At 34.8% G+C, this 21,733-nt stretch overlaps 1 protein-coding gene across 1 annotated transcript in view; it reads left to right on the forward strand.

Annotated features, from left to right (window-relative positions):
- Window positions 1–21,733, forward strand: part of LOC309623105 (cadherin-12-like) — a 301,450-nt gene that overhangs the window by 53,859 nt on the left and 225,858 nt on the right. Inside the window, exons 2-3 of the mRNA XM_082379619.1 lie at window positions 985–1,050; window positions 1,235–1,308. Of these exons, the coding sequence (XP_082235745.1) occupies window positions 1,255–1,308 (54 nt within the window). The 5' untranslated portion in view covers window positions 985–1,050; window positions 1,235–1,254. The remainder of the gene's footprint in view (window positions 1–984; window positions 1,051–1,234; window positions 1,309–21,733) is intronic.

Raw genomic sequence — 21,733 nt, forward strand, 5'->3', positions numbered from 1 at the left:
TTATGTAGAATATTAATATACTCACTGTAAATGTCCATTAAGTAAATTTATTCCATCTATTATAACATATGCCTTTAGGAATAATATTAATTGGTTTATTCTGCTTGATTATTCACTGTACCCATTTTTATCTGATGCCATCATGACCTTTTACAGAAAGGAAAGTATATATAAACAAATACATAATTTTAAAAATTTTATGAAGGGAGTGACAGGATTAAGGAGGGGTGCAACATGTATTAAAGAAAAAGAACTAAAGTAAATGTGGAAGATATTTACTAGAACTGAGTTGTTGATGCAAACCTCTTTGTTATATAATTGTAAATATATTTGAATATTTTCTAATAAAAATATTTTTTCAATAATTTTTACCAGAAAACGCCAAAGGAAAGCTAATTGACTAAAAGTCAGTTGGTTTGAAGAAAGCAGAACTCTTAAATTCACAAATAGTAGCAATAAAAATGGCTAAGACTTTCGGGCCGTGTCATTTTTTAAATAAAAATAAATAAAATTTTGTAATAAAAAAAAATTTATGCTTCCTCTCTATATTCATGACTTAAAACTTAGTAGTTTTATAACAAACTGTTATTAATAAGTGAAATATATATTAGAATATAGATGCTAGTTAGTTCAGAAGCATGTAACAATCATCAATGAGTAAACAATAATCCTAATTAGGATTATTAGACATCATTAGGATTAGACATTGTTCCTAGAATTACACTGAAATATACATAATTCTCCTTTCTTACCTCAAGAATACAAAATGTGCTTTAAGTTTCATTCATTTTTGTTAAATTTCTACTCTGTGCAAGATTATCTGCTACGCATTGTACTGTACTCTAGTTGATTAACTTTCTAGAGAAAGAATAATCACACTTAAACAGTTTTTATCATTTAAAGTTTGCTTATTATATAAGCAAATAATTCCTCAGCACCTTTTGGAATGAACAAAGTTGTAAACTCTGTTTTCTGTCTCTACAGAGTTAAGAAGTCCTTATGGGAAACTGAAAAGGAAGCAAGATATTACCTCAACACATACAAATTATTATAAGTATTCATATAAGCCACAGTGTTATACATTCCATATCAGTTCATGATTTCATAGCAAGCTAATGAGAGACAAACAGACAAGTTAGAGAAAATATAACCTATAATCGGTTCTTAATATAATATAAGGTTTCTCAGCATTGCCTAATTTCTCCATCCTCTCCATGCTGCCTTCTTTGCCTAGGTGCTACGCACAAAACCCTGATGTTTTTCATCACTTTCTATTTCCCAGTGAATGACAACGGTCTAATTCAAAAAGTGAGCCCAAAGTTACTTTTATTAAAATAATTTTTCTTAGTACCTCTCTTCTACCCTGTTGATGATTTTGTTTACATTCCCTCAGAAACGTGTATATTGTTTTCAGGAAACTATCTCACTGTATTTTCCACTTGATTTTTAGCTGTGTTTTATGTGTTCCTTATAAGATTATAAAACCTTTTCCCAACTACTTTCTCAACACTTCAGGGTTTCTTGAAGCCTGTTGCACTTCTGTGCATATAGAAGGTCATTAAGAGATGAATTAATGTGTTAATGAAAAGTTGCCAACAGTGAATTTCTCCACAGCTAATCCTACATTTCATTAATGTTCTACTAAATGAAAGAATTTCAATATAACACAGCCACCATTATGATTATTGCAAACCTCTTAAAATTATCATTCGCTGTTAAATATGTAATTTTATGGTGATATTAATAATGATATCTCATATGTCAAAAGTTTTGATACTAATAACTTTGTGTTCTGTTGAGCCCCTCATGTTAAAGGGCTAATGACAAATTAACTGAAACGAACATGCTAGTCGTTAAAGTCACTCGGTGGCTATCAATCTGGATCTTAATATGTTTAATTACGTTAATGTTTAATTACGTTAATGCCAGTCAATTAGTCAAGCAACTTAGCTTCATCTATTTCCTGGCTCTGCTGATTATAGAACTGTAAACGTTTATACATGAGGAAGTGAGAAGTCTGCCAACACCCATCAAAGGAAAACATGGAATTATCATTAGTTTCTAAGACAGAATTCCCATATACTTTGGGGAAATTGCAAACTTTGCTGTTAAGTCAATTAGCTAGTTGTTGTTTCTAAACTATATGTGAAAAGACGTTCCAAGGTGAATATTCTGTAATACACTATCAGCCAACATTTAAGATGGGTTTCATTAGCTACGTAAGTCTAGTGTAAGGCATTGAATTTGTTTTGATTGAAAAACTGCCAAATGGAAATTGTTGGATCTTATTCAGGAGAATGGAACATATCAGTAGCAGACAAAAATGGCTGTCTAGCTGGAATTTAAATTGTATGTGTCTAATGCAAAGACAAATGGAAATGAAATCTTGGGCAACAGCACTTAGTGGACAGATGACCAACCGCCGACGTGGTAAGCATGCTTCCTTGGCACGAGACTAATAAACTACTTAAACATTCATTCTCAGTAGCCCATAGGAAGAAGTGGTCATGACTTTCGTTTTCTTTTCTTTTTTTTTTTTAATTTGTCACTCTCACTCTCTTTCCCCTTCATCCCCTATCAAACATTGCCGCTGTTAAGATTTAGATTCTAGTTCATACCGAATACTATTGCACATTTGACTAATTCATTCATTCCCCTTTTCAAACAAGTATCTATTCAGTTTACCATTTTGTCTTATTAATATTCAGTCAAAAAGTATATATTGGACACATACGTATGCCACACGATATGTTAGACTCAGAGCTTACCTACCTTTCCACTGCTGTCTCTTTCATCTTTTATGTTGGTATTTTCTTAGTGTGTTTTTTTTTTGTGTGTAATTTTTCACTCCCCACAATTAATATTATTGCTTCACTGGCATGTAGTCATCTTTAAGAAGATTGTTTAGGAGGAAGTATCCATGAAGTATGAGCTAGTGCAGGAGGAGAATGTACAGTTAATCCCAAATTGCCAGTGAGAAACTTTACAGTACAGGATAGCCAAAGAATTTTAGTGAAAAGACACCAGAAAACACAATTTAAATAACCGAAATATTTTATTCTTTTCACTTGTCACTTTCAAGTTGCTTAATGTTTATTAATTCCCTGCTTTATTGAGCAGTGTATCATCTTACCATCTCAGCATCAATCCAATGATGTTATGTGGTGGGGCCTAAGAGGTAGTACAATAAACTTGTGTTAATTATACACAGACACATACAAAGAGCTTGTGCTCATGCAGTCAGCTCACAGATATGTCATTTGCCACCAAAATCACCCTAGTCAACTATCATCAAAACAAAGGCCTGAAGTCCTGCTCTCTAAACGTCTTCTTACTGAAGACGGGGTAAGATTTTGACATAAAGAAGAAATCATGATGACTGTGCTTGATATTGGTATGATAACAATGAAAGGATATAAACTAGCAACCTGATCCAGGACGCTAGTACTTCCTCTATGCTGAGTCATTATAACAAAGGTTCTGTTACTCACTTGTCATATGATTCCAGGTGTACCATTCCCTCTGTCAGACTCAGTTTGCTAATGTTTAAGTCAGCCTGTCAAGAAATATTTATGGAAAGAAATACCTTGGTCAAACATTTTGGAAATGGAAAGGATGAGATATATAGGAAAGTAGCTAGAAAATACAGTGGGGTAAGGGAAGAAATTTGTTTTAACATTGGAGAGGTTTGGACATGTATAAAGGAGAATAATTTTAACTGCAAAGTGAATATAATAGCCATTCTACCTACCTTATGGTATTGAAAGAAGTTTTACATTAACATTTGTGAAAGTGCATCCTGAAGGGTGAAGCAGTATAATAAATGCTATGTAAATTTAATCATTATCATCATCATGAATGCCTCCTATATATAATTGTATACTGAATGGCTAGATGTAAAGTATTCTTTAATTAGAAACTGCATAGATTTTTAAAAATTTCTTTCTTTGCTGCAGACATTTTTTTTAGAAGATTAAAATGGTCAGGCCAATTTGCTGTACAATTTTTAGAAGAGATACATAACATCCAAATTAACTCTCCAAATTCTTCTAAATATCTTAAAGGAAAAAAAAAAGAGGACATTTGTGTGCTGAGCTAATGGATGTTTGTAATGATATCTCTATGAGCATTAGGACAGAAAAGTTACAAGGAAGCATTTTATATATCTGTATATACATTCCTAGTATTTTTGAGACCTTTATTTGATCAATGTGGACATTTCTGCCTACTCAAGATTTGAAACATGCATTTACATTGTAATATTAAAACAGTTACTTGAATATCTGTGCTTATGATGCATTGTTTATCATTCCTACAATTGATTTGATGCAAAACTTTGGCCACTGGTCAAAACTCCAAGCTACAATTTTCCTCATGGGAAAATATAAATGGGTTTAGGAGAGAATTTACCATGGTGAGTCTTAGAAGAGCATTTCTACAGAAAGTGGAACTCCCTTGCATCATAATTATGAAACTAACTGTTCCTCTTAAGATTTTATTTATTTTTTTGTCCTTTCCATTTTATTAGCATTTACAGAGAGACGACTTATTTCTGAGCTTACTTCTTAATGGCAACATGTATATTTTTTGCTGTCTATGATATTCATTTATTTACTAACTCTATCAAACATTTGAGAAAATCTACATGGAATTATTGTGCCCAGTTCAAGAAAGAAAATAAAGAATCCAATAAAGTTTCAACAGCTCTGGGTCTTTTTAGAAGGAGAAATCATTTGTGACTGAAGAGCAGATGTAGAAAAAAATCTAGACCGAGACTTCTTAGAGGAGAAACATCCACGTTAGGTCACTTTTTAAGCTTTTAGAACACCTTAGTTTGCAAGTTATATGAGGATGGAAGGAGAAAATACAAAGATGAATAGAAATACACCATGGGTTTTACTTTCACATAACTTACAGTCATATGGACTATGTCATGTTAATACATGATTATAACATCAATTATCCATTTTTTAACATGCAAAATTAAAAAACGATCAAATTCAATCATGAATATAGATACAAAAATATTTTTAAAATGTAAACAAATGTAAGGCAACAACAAATTGCATGAAAATTATAAGTGTGAAAATTATTTTAAGAAATTTAATATAAATCATCAAAAAATTAGAGATTAAAATAGGCTGACAAAATAATTGATAATTTCTTTAATATATAAAAATTCTTAACCATCAAAAGATGATAATTAGTATCCAATAATCAAAATAAAATAAACTCATCAGCAAACAAAATAAAAAGTTTAAAACAAAACACCTTATAGAAATGAGCACATTTAATAGTGAAATGGTAAATGCATGCTCATTAAATCACAAATGAGACAAGAAGTCCACAATCATCAGTTCTATTCAATGTTGTATGAGAAATCCTGAGTGGATAGACTGCACGTATGAAGCTTGAGTGTGAGAAAATTAAAAAAAAAACTTATTTGCAAGTGATGTGATTATATTAAATTTAACAAGAAATTTTAGCAAGATTGGCAATTATGAATATAATTTTATTCACCACTCAGAGGGCTGATACCATTTTAAAGTACATCAAATGTAAATGTGAAAAAAAAAATGTAAATGTGCGTGTGCCTCCTATAGTTTCGACAGTGGACTATATTGTCAACATTTTTTTCCAGTGTTGTAGGTAAAAAAAAAAAAAAGAAAGAAAAAAAAGCCTTATCTGGTAGCTTTTATTAACATTGCCTTTATTATGAGAAAAGCTAACTCTCTTATATGTAAGGACAGTTTGCATTTATTTCCTCGTAACTATCTGGCCATACATTTGTCCCATTATGGATTGTCAGTATTGTCTCTACTTTTGGAAGCTTTATCTAATTCATGTTGATCCTTTGCTGTAACTTAATATAAAATGAAAGTATTCTTTTCCTTTTTGTCATTTATTACAACTTGATTATGGTATTTTCCTTGCATACTCCCTATATTACAACTACATAGTCTAATCTTTTCTTCTGGATTGTGAGTCATACCTGGAATTCACCATAGTCTGCCCCACCTCCCCTTTAAATTTAGATTGGATTCATTTAGAATTTATACTGACGTAAGGATATATTCGCCATATCTTTGTTCATGTGGCTATCCAATTATCCCATTACAACTTATTAAATAATTTTAGTGCTACTAATTTGAGATACCATTTTTAAATCTCATATTTAATTTCGCCATGCACTTGTGTATACTTTTAGATTTTCTATTTTGTTTTATTGGATTATCTGTCTATTCTAACGACATACTACACGGTTTTAACATCTTCAATTACTAGCCATCACCTTTACATGCCTTTTTTCCCCCTCAAGTTTCTTAGCTATTCTTGCTTGTCTAACCTTCTAGAAGAGAGGAAGTTTTTAGTCAACTTTGTATAGCTCCAATAAATAAATCCTGGTGGTGCTTTTATTAAAATTGCATTCAGTTTATAAATTAACTTAGGGAGAAATGCCACTGTTATAATTTTGAGTCTTCCTATCTGAGAACATGGTGTAACCCAGCAGTTGTTCAAGACAAAACTTTTGTGCAGCAGGTAGAATTAGATAAGTAAATATTATGGGAATTAGAATTTCCATCACTGTGAAGAAGAGATTCAAACAATTAGAATCACTTAGGGAGAATGTGTGACATTTTTTTTTTTTTACATCTTTATTAGAGTATAATTACTTTACAGTGTTGTGCTAGTTTCTGCTGTACAACAAAGTGAATCAGATATATGTATACATATATCCCCATACCCCTTCCCTCTTGAGCCTCTCTCCCATCCTCCCTATCCCACCCCTCTAGGTCATCATAAAGCATCGAGCTGATCTCCCTGTGCTATGCAGCAGCTTCCCACTAGTTACCTATTTTACCTTTGGTAGTGTATACTTGGCAATGCTACTCTTTCACTCCGTCCCACCTTCCCCTTCCCCCTGTGTCCTCAAGTCTGTTCTCTATGTCTGTGTCTTTATTCTTGCCCTGCCGCTAGGTTCATCAGTACCATTTTTTTTAGATTCCATTTATATGAGATAGCATACAGTATTTGTTTTCCTCTTTCTGACTTACTTGACTCTGTATGAGAGACTCTAGGTCCATCCACCTCACTACAAATAACTCAATAGTGTTCCTTTTTATAGCTGAGTAATATTCCATCGTATATATGTGCCACACGTTCTTTATCCATTCATCTGTTGATGAACACCTAGGTTGCTTCCATGTCCTGCCTATTGTAAATAGTGTTACAATGAACATTGTGGTACATGACTATTTTTGAATTATGGTTTTCTCAGGGTATATGCCCAGTAGTGGGATTGCTGGATCATATGGTAGTTCTATTTTTAGTTTTTTAAGAAACCTCCATACTGTTATCCATAGTGGCTGTATCAATTTACATTCCCGCCAACAGTGCAAGAGGGTTCCCTTTTCTCCACACCATCTCCAGCATTTACTGTTTGTAGTTTTTTTTCATGATGGCCATTCTGACCGGTGTGAGGTAATACCTCATTGTGGTTTTGATTTGCATTTCTCTAATGATTAGTGATGTTGAGCATGTGTTTGCTGGCAATCTGTATATCTTCTTTGGAGAAATGTCTATTTAGGTCTTCCGCCCATTTTTTGATTGGGTTGTTTGTTTTTTTATCTTGAGCTACATGAGCTGCTTGTATATTTTGGAGATTAATCCTTCATCAGTTGCTTTGTTTGCAAATATTTTCTCCCATTCTGATGGTTGTCTTTTCGTCTTGTTTATGGTTTCTGTTGCTGTGCAAAAGCTTTTAAGTTTCATTAGGTCCCATTTGTTTATTTTTGTTTTTATTTCCATTTCTCTAGGAGGTGGGTCAAAAAGGATCTTGCTGTGATTTATGTCATAGAGTGTTCTGCCTATGTTTTCCTCTAAGAGTTTTAGTGTCTGGCCTTACATTTAGGTCTTTAATCCATTTTGAGTTTATTTTTGTGTATGGTGTTAGGAAGTATTCTAATTTCATTCTTTTACATGTAGCTGTCCAGTTTTCCCAGCATCACTTATTGAAGAGGTTGTCTTTTCTCCATTGTATATCCTTGACTCCTTTGTCAAAGATAAGGTGACCATATGTATGTGGGTTTATCTATGGGCTTTCTATCGTATTCCACTGATCTGTTTCTGTTTTTGTGCCAGTACCATACTGTCTTGATTACTGTAGCTTTGTAGTGTAGCCTGAAGTCAGGGATCCTGATTCCTCCAGCTCCATTTTTCTATCTCAAGATTGCTTTGGCTATTTGGGGTCTTTTATGTTTCCATACAACTTGTGAAATTCTTTGCTCTAGTTCTGTGAAAAATGCCATTGGTAGTTTGATAGGAATTGCATTGCATCTGTAGATTGCTTTGGGTAGTATAGTCATTTTCACAATGTTGATTCCTTCAATCAAAGAATGTGGTATATCTCTCCATCTGATTGTATCATCTTTAATTTCTTTCATTAGTGTCTTATAGCTTTCTGCATACAGGTCTTTTGCCTACTTAGGTAGGTTTATTCCAACGTATATTATTCTTGTTGCAATGGTAAATGGGAGTGTTTCTTAAATTTCACTTTCAGATTTTTCATCATTAGTGTATAGGAATGCAAGAGATTTCTGTGCATTAACTTTGTATCCTGCTACTTTACCAAATTCATTGATTAGCTCTAGTAGTTTTCTGGTGGCATCTTTAGGATTCTCTATGTATAGTATCATGTCATCTTCAAACAGTGACAGTTTTACTTCTTCATCTCCGATTTGGATTCTTCTATTTCTTTGTCTTCTCTGATTGCTGTGGCTAAAACTTCCAAAACTATGTTGAATAATAGTAGTGAGAGTGGGCACCCTTGTCTTATTCCTGATCTTAGAGGAAATACTTTCAGTTTTTCACCATTGAGAACGATGTTGGCTGTAGGTTTGTCATATATGGCCTTTATTAAGTTGAGGTAGGTTCCCCCTATGCCTACTTTCTGGAGAGTTTTGATCATAAATGGGTTTGGAATTTTGTTGAAAGCTTTTCCTGCATCTATTGAGACTATCATATGGTTTTTATCTTTCAGTTTGTTAATATGGTGTATCACGTTGATTGATTTGCGTATATTGAAGAATCCTTGCATTCCTGGGGTAAACCCCACTTGATCATGGTGTATGATCCTTTAAATGTGCTGTTGGATTCTGTTTGCTAGTATTGTGTTGAGGATTTTTGCATCTATGTTCATCAGTGATATTGGCCTGTAATTTTTTTTGTGATATCTTTGTCTGGTTTTGGAATCAGGGTGATGGTAGCCTCATAGAATGAGTTTGGGAGTGTTCCTCCCTCTGCTATATTTTGGAAGAGTTTGAGAAGGATAGGTGTTAGCTCTTCTCTAAATGTTTGATAGAATTCACCTGTGAAGCCATCTGGTCCTCGACTTCTGTTTGTTGGAAGTTTTTTAATTACAGTTTCAATTTTGGTGCTTGTTGTAAGTCTGTTCATGTTTTCTATTTCTTCCTGGTTCAGTCCTGGGAGGTTGTACTTTTCTAGGAATTTGTCCTTTTCTTCCAGGTTGTCCATTTTATTGGCATGTAGTTGCTCTTAGCTTTTGCTTGTCTGTAAAGGTTTTAATTTCCCCATCAAGTATGAATGAGATCCTTGCTGGGTAGAGTAATCTTGGTTGTAGGTTTTTCCCTTTCATCACTTTAAATATATCCTCCCACTCCCTTCTGGTCTGCAGAGTTTCTGCTGAAAGTTCAGCTGTTAACCTTATGGGGATTCCCCTGTGTGTTATTTGTTGCTTTTCCCTTGCAGCTTTTAATCTTTTTTCTTTCTATTTAAATTTTGTTAATTTGATTAATATGTGTCTTGGCGTGTTTCTCCTTGGGTTTAGCCTGTATGGGACTCTCTGTGCTTCCTGGGCTTGACTGACTATTTCCTTTCCCATGCTGGGAAAGTTTTTGACTATAATCTCTTCAGATATTTTCTCAGACCCTTTCTTTTTTTCTTCTTCTTCTGGGACGCCTATAATTCAAATGTTGGTGCACTTAATGTTGCTGCCGAGGTCTCTGAGACTGTCCTCAATTCTTTTCATTCTTTTTTCTTTATTCTACTCTGTGGCTGTTATTTCCACCATTCTGTCTTCCAGCTCACTTATCTGTTTTTCTGCCTCAGTTATTCTGCTATGAATCCTTCTAGATTATTTTTAATTTCAGTTATCGTGTTGTTCATTACTGTTTGTTTGCTCTTTAGTTCTTCAAGGTCCTTGTTAAACGTTTCTTGTATTTTCTCCATTCTATTTCTGAGATTTTGGACATCTTTACTATCATTACTCTGAATTCTTCTTCAGGTAGTTTGCTGGTTTCCTCTTCATGTATTTGGTCTGGTGGGTTTTTTATCTTGCTCCTTTGTGTGCAAGATATTTCTCTGTCTTCTCATTTTGTCTAATTTACAGTATTTGAGGTCTCCTTTCCCTAGACTGCAGGGTCTTAGTTCTTCTTGCTTCTGATCTCTGCCTCCAGTGGTGAGGTTGGTCCAGTGGCTTGTGTAGGCTTCCTGATGGGAGGGACTGGTGCCTGCATTCTGTTGGGTAGAGCTGAGTCTTTTCCCTCTGATGAGCAGAGCAGTGCCAGGTGGTGTGTTTTGGGGTGTCTGTGATCTTAGTATGACTTTAGGTAGTCTGTGTGCTGATGGGTGGTTTTGTGTTCCTGTCTTGCTTGTTCTGCTTTTCTTAACAGTGCCTAACTTGCTTGAAAAACCTAGTGGGAAACCACGGACTTGGTGCCCATATGAACCGCTACCTCTTATTTATTAGGGCAGCAGAAAGAGCCAGCCAGAGCTTCTGCCTCCAACCCTTAGATAAGGCAGGAAATTGCTTCACCTCAGCCGACATTTTTTACATAGTTATATTTCTGTTATTCAGGCAGAGATTGTATGATGTGATAACTGAGATGATACTTATGAAAATTCATATACTGTGTTTTAGTTCATAAAAAAATTTCTTTAGGATTATCTTTTTGAATTGTCAAAGTAATATGATCTTACTAACAAAGGATCTGGAGCTTCTAGAAACTGTTTCCCCTAGGATCACAATAGATGAGTTTTATATAAAACTAGCTTTTTTATACAGTCATCCCTCAGTATCCATGGGGGATTGGTTCCAGGACCCCCATGGACACCAAAATCCTATGCTCAAGTTCCTTGGATAAAATGGCTTAGTATTTTCATACCACCTATGTGCATCCTCCCATATAGTCTAAATCATCTCCAAGTTACTTATTTTTTCAATTTATTTTATTGAAGTATAGTTGATTTACAATGTTGTGTTAATTTCTGCTGCACAGCAAAGTGATTCAGTTATATATATACATACATTCTTTTAATGCTATGTAAAGAATTACAGTTTTGCTTTTTGAAATGTTCTGAATTTTTTTTGTTGTTTTAATTTGTGATCAGTGGTTGGTTGAATCTGTGGATGTGGGAACCTGAGACCATGGAGGGCCAGCTGTACCTACAAACCTCACTTCCTTCCCAGAGGATCATGCCAATCAATTCATTTTGAATTTTGAAGTCCCTCTTACCTAAAATATTATTTCCCAAAGTGGTATCATAGATCATTATTTCCTTGTGTGATTAATGTGCCCTTCCATTAAAATAAAGTCAACTGTAGTGAAATATATTTGAGACATGCTGGATTAAGCCAGTTTTATTACCACAGGACTTCCCCAAAGATATATTATACTAATATAATTTAATAGCAAAACTTCCCCAGATAAAGTAAATATAATCGTATTCCTAAAACTTTATAAGGTTTAGATACCAAATTTAGAGAAAGACCCCATGTATCAAGCTAATTAGCATGTGTTGAATTTCTGAGCCTTGGATTCTAAAGTGGTAGAGTGTTTCGGAACAGTTTTATTATCTTCACAGAGATGGAGATATATGTAAGTGGACTACATAACCACTTTTGCAGAGGAGTTTTACAAAATTTTGTGATACCCTCTATTTCTCTCCTATCTCCCCACTATTCACTAAACCTAAGGATGCTCATCATAGTGACATTATTTCATTTAATGCTTTATTCTTTGATAAATCAAAAGCATTTAAACATTAAGACACATGGCAAGAGGAAGTTTCCTAGTACAGTAAGTCCCCTACATACGAATGAGTTCCATTCCAAGAGTGATTTCATAAGTCCAATTTGTTTGTAAGTCCAACACAGTTAGCCTAGGTACCCAACTAACACAGTTGGCTATATAGTACTGTGCTGTAATAGGTTTATAACACTTTTCACACAAATAATACATTAAAAAAAAATAAAACATTTTAAATCTTATAGTATAGTACCTTGAAAAGTACAGTAGTACAGTACAATAGCTGGTATGCAGGGGCTGGCATTGAGCAACCAGGCAAGAAGAGTTACTGACTGGAGGAGGGAGAGGAGGTGGGAGATGGTAGAGCTGAATGATCATCAGGAAGAGGAGACGGAGGGCAAGCTGTAATTTCACTCACGCCTGACATTGATGGCACAGCTTCTGATTCCTTGCTGGATTCAATTCTATCTACCCTCTTGAAAAAACGATCCAGTGATGTCTGTACTGTACTCTATACAGAACTATACAGTAAAGTACACAAAAGCACAACCACTTGTAGAGGATGCACGCACGTGACAATGTACGCCAGACACGTGAACTGACTTACATGATTGGACATGTGAATGCACGTTAGCTTCTTTGAAAGTTCACAACTTGAAGGTTCGTACGTAGGGAACTTACTGTAAATAATGAGGCTGTATACTATTGTCAGATGTGAGTAACAAAAATACCTACATGTCTAGGTATTGTCTAAAGAGAGAAATAAAATGTTTAGGTTTAGTAATTATTTAAAATTATATAGTTGAGGAGAGTTACGTAAACGAGTATGCTCAAATGCCTTTATAAAGAAATAACATTAATGTACTAGGTGAGTAATATGTTTTTCCTTTCCAAAGAATGTTATATCTTTCTCAGTTAGAGACTGAAAGTACAGTAATAAAAACATGTCCTTTAAAAATAAAGATAAACCTAAGATATAGAATTATCTTTGCCTTTCTGCCAACACCAGTTATCTTGTTAAGCCTCTTTTTTTTGCTATTTTCTTTTACTTTGGTGATATCTAAGCTTCCCACAATTTAAATTTTTTCCTCTTTGCAGATCTGCATCTCCAAATCCAGATATTTTCTCATGAAAATCTTTATCTAAAAATACATCTCCATTCCAAAGTGTTTTTAATAAATTTCAGATCCTCATATTAAATTGCTTTTTGTAAATCTCCTTTAAGAGACTTAATATAACATTAATCCCTGCCAAAAAGATAGAGCTTCTGTATGCCAATTACACTTTTAGCACTGAGAATGTACACATTGTTCCTGATATTTTGATTGTCTGTTGCTGTGTAATCAACACCACAAGATGTAGAGGCTTAACTCAGCAAAGGTATGCTTGTTTATGAGTTTCCTATCTGGTTGTAGCTGTTTAGATAGCTCATCTCTGTTCTATGCATTGTCATCTATCTCAACATTGGGTTGGAGGAGCCATTCTCAAGACTTCTCTTTTACTTGGCTGGCAAAACTCTTGCTGGCTCAGCTAAAGCTGTTGTCGTGGTTCACATTTTTCCCTATAAGAGACACTTCACAAAGCGGCCTGGGCTTCCTTACAGCAAGACAGAGGGACTATCAAAGGGAGGAATCAAAAGATAGCAATCTGTTCAGAGCTGGGTCTGTCTTCATACTGTATCACTTCAGTCCTATTCTATTAGTTTAAGCAGTCTCAGGCCCAGCCAGATTCCAGGCAATGGGAAAACAAAAAACAAACAAAAAAAATCCAAAACAAAACTTAATTGTTGGTGGCAGAAGTAACAAAAATTTTGTGATACCTTTAATCCATCATTCCTGGTATGTGGAAGAGGTAGGGATCTGGCCAATAATTACAAGAAGATTCAAGTAAATAATTATAAATAGTGATAAACAGATCCTCACAAGTTTGCAGGTTTCTGTAAATAAGGAACATTGGTATCTTTGTAAATATTAACTAGGGGGACCCTAACAGTTTTAGAGATATGGGAAGGCATCTCTGAGTAATTATTTTTTAAAGTAAGAAATGAAAATTTGTATTGCATTAGTTATTGATCGCTGTGTAAGAATATTACCACAAACTTAGCAGCTTACAGCAATATACATTTAGTAGCTCACGGCTTTCATAGGTCCAGAGTTTGAGCATGGCTTTCCTAGGTCCTTTTTTTTAGGGTCTCACAAGGTAACCATCCAGTTGTTGGTCAGGATTGGGTTCTCATCTGGTAGATTTGCATCCCCACTCATGGGCTGTTGGCAGGATTCAATTTCTTGTGGTTGTAGGACTGAGGGCTCCAGTTCCTTGCTGTCTGTCAGTTACAAGTTTGTCTTCAGCTTCTACAGGCCACCTGCAGTTCTTAGCCAGGCAGGGTTCCACAGCATAGCTATTTGCATTCTTAGACCAGGGAGGCAAGTGGGCCCTAAGCTCTTATGTAACTTAACCACATAATTATGGACACATGATCACATATATCCCACCACCTTTTTTGTATCCTGTAGCTTAAAGTCAAGTCAGAGTTCTCACACACACTCAGCATGAGAGTTCCCACAAGGGAATGAATACCACGTACAGGGATCATGAGGGTCACTTTAAGAGTATGTCCACAGCAAGTAGGATTTAGGTGAGAATCCCAGTGCCTCAGTAAGCTCTTTAATTTGGTGACCCTATTTGTGCCAAACTAAATTAAAATCATATTTTTTGGACTCCTTTATCACCTTTTCACTCTCCTTGTCTAGTCAGTGGCGATGTCCTGATGATTATTTCTCTAAATCACAGGTTGCAATTCAAAGGCCAACAGGGGACATATGTCAGGCAGGGGACATACGTGAGTGCAGTGGCCTACATGTTAGGTCTCCAGGAACGGTGGGGACATGCCAATGGAAGAGTGTATTCCCAGTGTGGAGAGAGAGTACAATCTATCTGCAGATTCGCTGACTGCCTCCTTTCAGAAGTTGGGGCTTGGTGTTCCAGATAACCTGTTGTTTTTAAAGAGAAGCTGAACTTGTTTAGTTTCATGGGAAATTTTGAAATGTTACTGCAACACTGTACAGAAAATGGATCTCTAAGTCACATCTACGTTACAGTCCACCAGTTTTTGACCTCAAATCAAAAATATATCTCAGACTTACTCCTTTGTATATCTTTATATGGTACCTTAGTAAAATATATATATGAAAGAAAATTATTAGTTTTAAATAACTTGTGAATATAACATATAAGATGGCGGGCACTACACCAAACGGATGAAAATGTGTTAGTAGTTTTGTATGTGAAAATTTGAAATTATGAAATATTTGTAATTCAGTATACCATTATACTATCTTAGAAAAATAATGCCACAAAACGAATGAGGTTACTTTCTCACCTTTACTGAAATATGTATCATCTTAGTCTGATGTATAGAAAATGTTAAATTGGACAATATAGTGATCTCTAACTCTCTCATGAATATTCTTCATATAAATCTCTCTAGTATTTTTTCAGTCTGTCCTAAAGGGCACTTTCAAAAACAAGTCTAATCATGTCACTTTTCTGTTTAGAATCTTCATATTATATTCTCTACTTTATGTTTCTCTTTATTCTACTATTCTTTACCTACGTGTACCTTTTCCTTAGGCAGTCTGATAGTCCTCCCATATTCTGGATTTATATTTTTACTGGTATCTTTGCTTAAAATCCCCTTTCCTGTCCATTTTTCCTAAGTCTCTGTCTTTCAAATTTAATGTACCTGTTCATCTTTTCCATTAAAGTTTCTTGCTTTCCCTAAAATCATTTTGATCTCTGCTTCTGGTAGAGCTTCCTTTCACTGTAAAGTATTAGTCTCATAATAGTTGCATCAATCTTTCTTGTATTATGTTGTGTATATATGATATAGTTTCTATATTTCCAGATCATAAGCTGCTTATGAGAGAAAAAAATTGATTTCAATGTAGTATTTTGCAAAACTCTTATTCTAGATAAATACTCAAAATATTTGTATAATTTCATTTATTTATCACAGAGTTTTTTGTTAACTGTGTTATTCAATATTATTTTATACACACACATATGACTTTATGAAATGTGACTTAAACATTATAATATCTATATGAGTTTCATATGACAGGTCTTTAGCTGTCAAAAAAAATCACAGAAATGAACAAGAAATAAAAAGCTGAAATTATTTTGTGGAAATTCCAGGAAATAAATTGAATCTGGTTTTTGCTTCTTGTTATCTGAGTGAACCAGTATATTGACTAAGCACATCTCCTGTATATAAAATGAAATAATCATATTACACATCCAGGAGTATTGCTGTAAGGATTTAAAGTTTATTACATAGTTGGAGCTCAATAAATGTTAGCCTTTATTATTTTGAAGGTCAATGAATAATGGAGTAAACTTTGAAATAAACATGTAAGAGCCTCAATCACTTAGTTTTGGGCTTGGTTTTCACTTATATATAATTTCAAAGTTTTAAAAATTTCATTGTGCCATTGGTGGGGAATATGTGCAAAAAATGATATGAAGAGAAGGTTATTACATGTTTAGAATCCTGAAGTTCCTTGGAGTTCCTTGTGGCTTGTCTATGAGATTACAGATATTATTAAACTGTATTTTCTCATAACACAAATTTGAATTAATATGAAAGTAATAGTTGAGAAAGCTGATAAAAACCTCTCTCTTTGCAGCACTATATTAACTTTAGTTCTCTAATTGGCTTTCTTCATGTGTGTGTGAACTCCTTTTTCTTTTTTGTCCAAGATCAGGCTAGCATTGACCTTTCTCTCATAAAAGGAGAATTTATTCTCATTAAGTTCAATTGTATAGTTAATGTTTTCTTTGAGGTGCCTATTAAGCTCCTCTCTGACATTTCTAAGATCACTTAAGGTTCTGAACTTGTCAAGGAAAAATGTCAACCCATCAAAATGCCCAATTCCAGTTTATAGATGTACTAGACCCGACTGATTCTCCTGTTTCTTTTAGGTAGTTGTGAAACCTGTTTCACAGATCTGCTTTGGTCATTTCCCAAGATTGTTCCAAGGACCTCCTCACCTTATCATATCCCTTGTCTGTCCTCAGGTCAAACTCAGGACCATATGTATCATTGAAATTCAAACACATCACCATTATTTGTTTTTTAAGCCAGTACTTGAATGAATACATTTACGAAGCAGGTTCATCTACACTTTAAAAAAAAAAAGATGTCCATAGGAGGCAAACACTTCTACCAATCCCCCAGCTGGTTATTCCTTGCCCACTTCATTAATCTGCCCATTGTCACTAACTGCTTGAAGAATCATGGACAACGATTGCAGCTCTGTCATCCTTGACAGCACAGGGTTTCTTTAGGCGTTAAGTAATGGACAAATAAGTCAAACTTTGAGGTGGTTTTGAGTTGCTGCTAATATACCTTGACCTCTACCAGTGTGTTATACTTTCCCTTACTTGTGTTTACAGTTTGAGTGTGTCATGCACATTCACCTAAAGCATCCATCTTCTGGATTTAGAAAACAGTCCACGGACAATGAAACTAGTCATCCTTGGAATAGTGCTAAGAAGGATGACGTGAAATATAGAAAGCAAAACGTCATTGTTTAAACATTCTGTTTTTGCCAGATAAGCGGTCTACTCTAAAACTACATTTAGTAATATCTGGGATAGCCCGACAGGTTCATTTCTGAACAACAGTGTCAAAGAGGTTTTTCCTTTGGGGGATATACCTTCTGTTTTCTTTTTTTACGATACGTTTGTATGACTTTCTAACGGCAAACTATTATTTGTTATTTAACATTATGATTTAATCCAGTCTTTTTGTTGTTTAAAATAATAAGACATGGTATCTGTATGTTTAGAGATGCATTTTTAAAAGAAGTTCAACTTCATAATGGACTAACAAGAAATATTCAACTTGTGTTTGTACTCCTTTGTAAATAGGCACAAGTGCTTCTAGCCTCTTATTTAATCTCTAAGGAGTTATATATATGTATATAAATTGTTAAATTTGTAGGTTTTGGTAACACCAGGATAAGTTATAGAAATAACTGATTGTTTAGTGATATAGGTCAAAAGCTTCAGAGCGCTGTTTGTACAGTATCACAGTTTTCCATTGATCTATCAGGCAGTATAAATACATGTGAATATTTGCTTTCAACAGTCTCTCGATTATTTACATTTAAGAATTATACTTGTCTGTAATGCTGGAGAGTATTTTGAGATATTTAATTCTATATTTAAGATATAAAGAAACATATTAGAGGAATGACTCAAGGTCACTTAGCTAGGTATTGGCAGAGTTGACATTTCAGTTTCCTCTATAATGTCATACTCACATTTGAGAAAGAATGACTAAAATTGCCCAAAGCCTTTAGAATTTCTGTGTCCTTGCAGTTGAGTTATTACTCCAGGGCCAATTTGAGTTTAGTGATATTAGATTTGGACTGCAGAATCCTTCTTCTTAAGTTAAAACAAAAAGATTAAAAATATAAACTATATCTTAGCCTAGATCTAACTGATTAAATACCAAATATTCCTTTGTAATGTCAGCATTAATATTTAAATTGTACTCGGTGAAACTCCATAATGATAATTTGGGTTTACGTTTCAGGCACCTGTCTTATGAATGCCACTGGAATTATGTGTCCGCACTTCATCTGTAGCCTCAGCCGTGCCCATATTTTGACACTGCACCGCAGTGTGCTTTCCCACCTCATGGCAGTTGTTGCTGTGCAGTCAGTTTTCCTACCTGTGCTAAAGTAGGTACCTAATGATGCTTTAAACCCATTTACATTGTGCCTTCTGAAGGGGCCGCACATGTTCAAAACACATGTAAACCTCTCCGTTCCTTTGATAATGAATCACAAGTTTCCTCTACAGACCAGCTGCAGGCCATTATATTTTTCCCCAGGTGTTCAAGGTAATTTAGAGGTGAGATGAGTTGCCCAATTCCCCAGGTGCCCCTAGCCCATTCACTCCAATAATTACTGTTTGAGCCCAGGAGTGTTGGTATATTGACATTTAGAATTTGTTTCCTTGAAACGCAGCATTTGTTAGGAGAACGAGCAAGTAGAAGAGCTGGGCCGTTGTTAGCCAACCATTTGCACGTGAGCATCAAAAATCTATTTCTATTTTCTGAAAACTCATACCATAATCTACTTAATGGAGGCTACCACATTTCTAAGATTCCAAAGCAGCTCAATAAGAATAATGATACATGAACTGTATTTTAAAAAAGTTATTTAAATGTATTTTAAAAATATCGTCTGAAATTTAATTGTTTAAGAGTGAATATAACACTGTATAAAATATTTATAGGCATTTTCTAGCCTTTGATATTAAGATGTTTATATTCTGCATAACAAAGTCACAGGAATTATTTTTTAAATTTTTTATAAAAAGTATACGATGACACATGGGCAGAAGGCAGGTATAAGTCTCAAAACATACATATCAATTTATATCTATAAGTGTGTGTGACAACTTGAAAATCTACATATCCTCACAGGAGTGACAGTTGAAATAATTTATGACATTATTTTTGGTGAGCACAAGGGGAATAGGCATGCTCATATATTATTCGAATTAGGCATGGCTCGTATTAAGTATAAATTTATATATTCTGAGATGGCAATTTGTTAATGTACAGAAAATTTAAATTATTCATTTGCTACATGTGTAAGATACCTCATGCATTCATTTACCAAACTGTCTTCGCATTTGGTGGCTATTGACATCTAGAAGCCCACTATAAAACCTGTTGATCAGGCAAAGCTAATTTCTTAGATTTACTCTGTAAGGAAGAATGTCAGACACTGTGACAGAGTCTGAGTACTGCTTCAAATGAGGCATTAAGGCAGTAAAGTTTTTTTTTTTTTAATTATTTAATTTATTTTTGGCTGCGTTGGGTCTTTGTTGCTGCTCAGGGGCTTTCTCTAGCTGCGGTGAGCGGGGGCTACTCTTCTTTTCGGTGCGCGGGCTTCTCACTGCGGTGGCTTCTCTTGTTGCGGAGCACCGGCTCTAGGCACATGGGCTTCAGTTGTTGTGGCTCACGGGCTCAGTTGCTCCGCGGCATGTGGGATCTTCCCGGCCCAGGCCTCGAACCCGTGTCCCCTGCATTGGCAGGCGGATTCTTAACCACTGCGCCACCAGGGAAGTCCCGGCAGTATAGTTTTATAGTTTTAGGGTCTGCAGAATTCGAAGGTGAATCCTTTAAGTCAGGGGGCAGGTTGGGATTGGGTAGATGTTACAATGTAGTAACTGTATTAGCGGGAACTATGAGATGAGGTCCCTAAAGCAAGTCCTGATGAGCAAACGGTTAGTTTTTATAAATATATTGTTTAGTTTGTTCATAAACTTACCTTTGAGGAGCTGCTATTTCTTGAAGCAAGCAGAATAAGGGGATTATGAGGAGTTTGAAATGCACTTCTAAACCAGAACCTAGAATATGCAATTAAACCCAGAAACTCATGCTCAGTACAAAAGCCCGCAGAAGCAGACATTTAAAAACATGTGTAAGTCCCACCAAGCTATGGACATTTTATACATAACAATGAGAAACAGAGAATTTAATTTAAAACTATGTTCAATGACCATTGTTTTTATCATTTTACTTCGAAAGTGTCCAGGTATCCAAATTATTTATTTATTTATTTATTTATTTATCTATTTATTTATTTCCAGATTTTATGTTTTTGGTTTTGTTTTAAACTTTTTAATTTATTATTTATTTATTATTTTTATTTTTGGCTGTGTTGGGTCTTCGTTTCTGTGCGAGGGCTTTCTCCAGTTGCGGCGAGTGGGGGCCACTCTTCATCGCGGTGCGCGGGCCTCTCACTATCGCGGCCTCTCTTGTTGCGGAGCACAGGCTCCAGACGCGCAGGCTCAGTAGTTGTGGCTCACGGGCCCAGTTGCTCCGCGGCATCTGGGATCTTCCCAGACCAGGGCTCGAACCCGTGTCCCCTGCATTGGCAGGCAGATTCTCAACCACTGCGCCACCAGGGAAGCCCCAAATTATTTATTAATTAACTTGATTTAATATTGGTCCAAAGTCTTAATTGACTAAAGATCTAAATATTCAATTTCAGTATAGCATTTAGAATAGTCACAGTATTAAACATTTCAAAAAGTTATCCATTATTTTAAATTTAGTCAGTTAAACCTAATTTGATGTTTTTGTAATAATCTCTGGAAATAATGTTAACACCATAGAACTGGAATAGTTTAAAAATATAAATTACGAGAAGTTAAACCGAAGTCTTCTATTAACTAACTAAAATATTGTGATAACATTACATTAGCATGGTGATAAAATTAGTGAAATCTCATAGAGTTAATTTAAAGCTAATATCACCCTAATCTTTCCAGAGTCATCTACTTATCAAAGATAAAACATGAAAAGTTTTTAAATAAATAAACATTTCTATTCATATATCAGAAATTATGATCAGGTAATCTCGAAATTTTCCCAGGAGTAGGGAAAATTAGAATGGGATGAATGACAATAGATGTGAGATGGATTTCAGACAGACAGGAAATTATCACTATAATTTAATTATCTTTCCTATATAAGGAAGAGCTTAGATGCAGAAAAACACATTTCAACATGCATATACGCGAGAGGGAGAGAGTCGTGAGAGCTGGTACAAAACATAATTTATTCTCTTGACAATTCCATCAAGTCATATGAGTATAAA

The sequence above is a fragment of the Balaenoptera borealis genome (genome assembly GCF_965194805.1).
Source record: "Balaenoptera borealis genome assembly, chromosome: 2".
In the NCBI taxonomy this organism is placed as follows: Eukaryota; Metazoa; Chordata; class Mammalia; order Artiodactyla; family Balaenopteridae; genus Balaenoptera; species Balaenoptera borealis.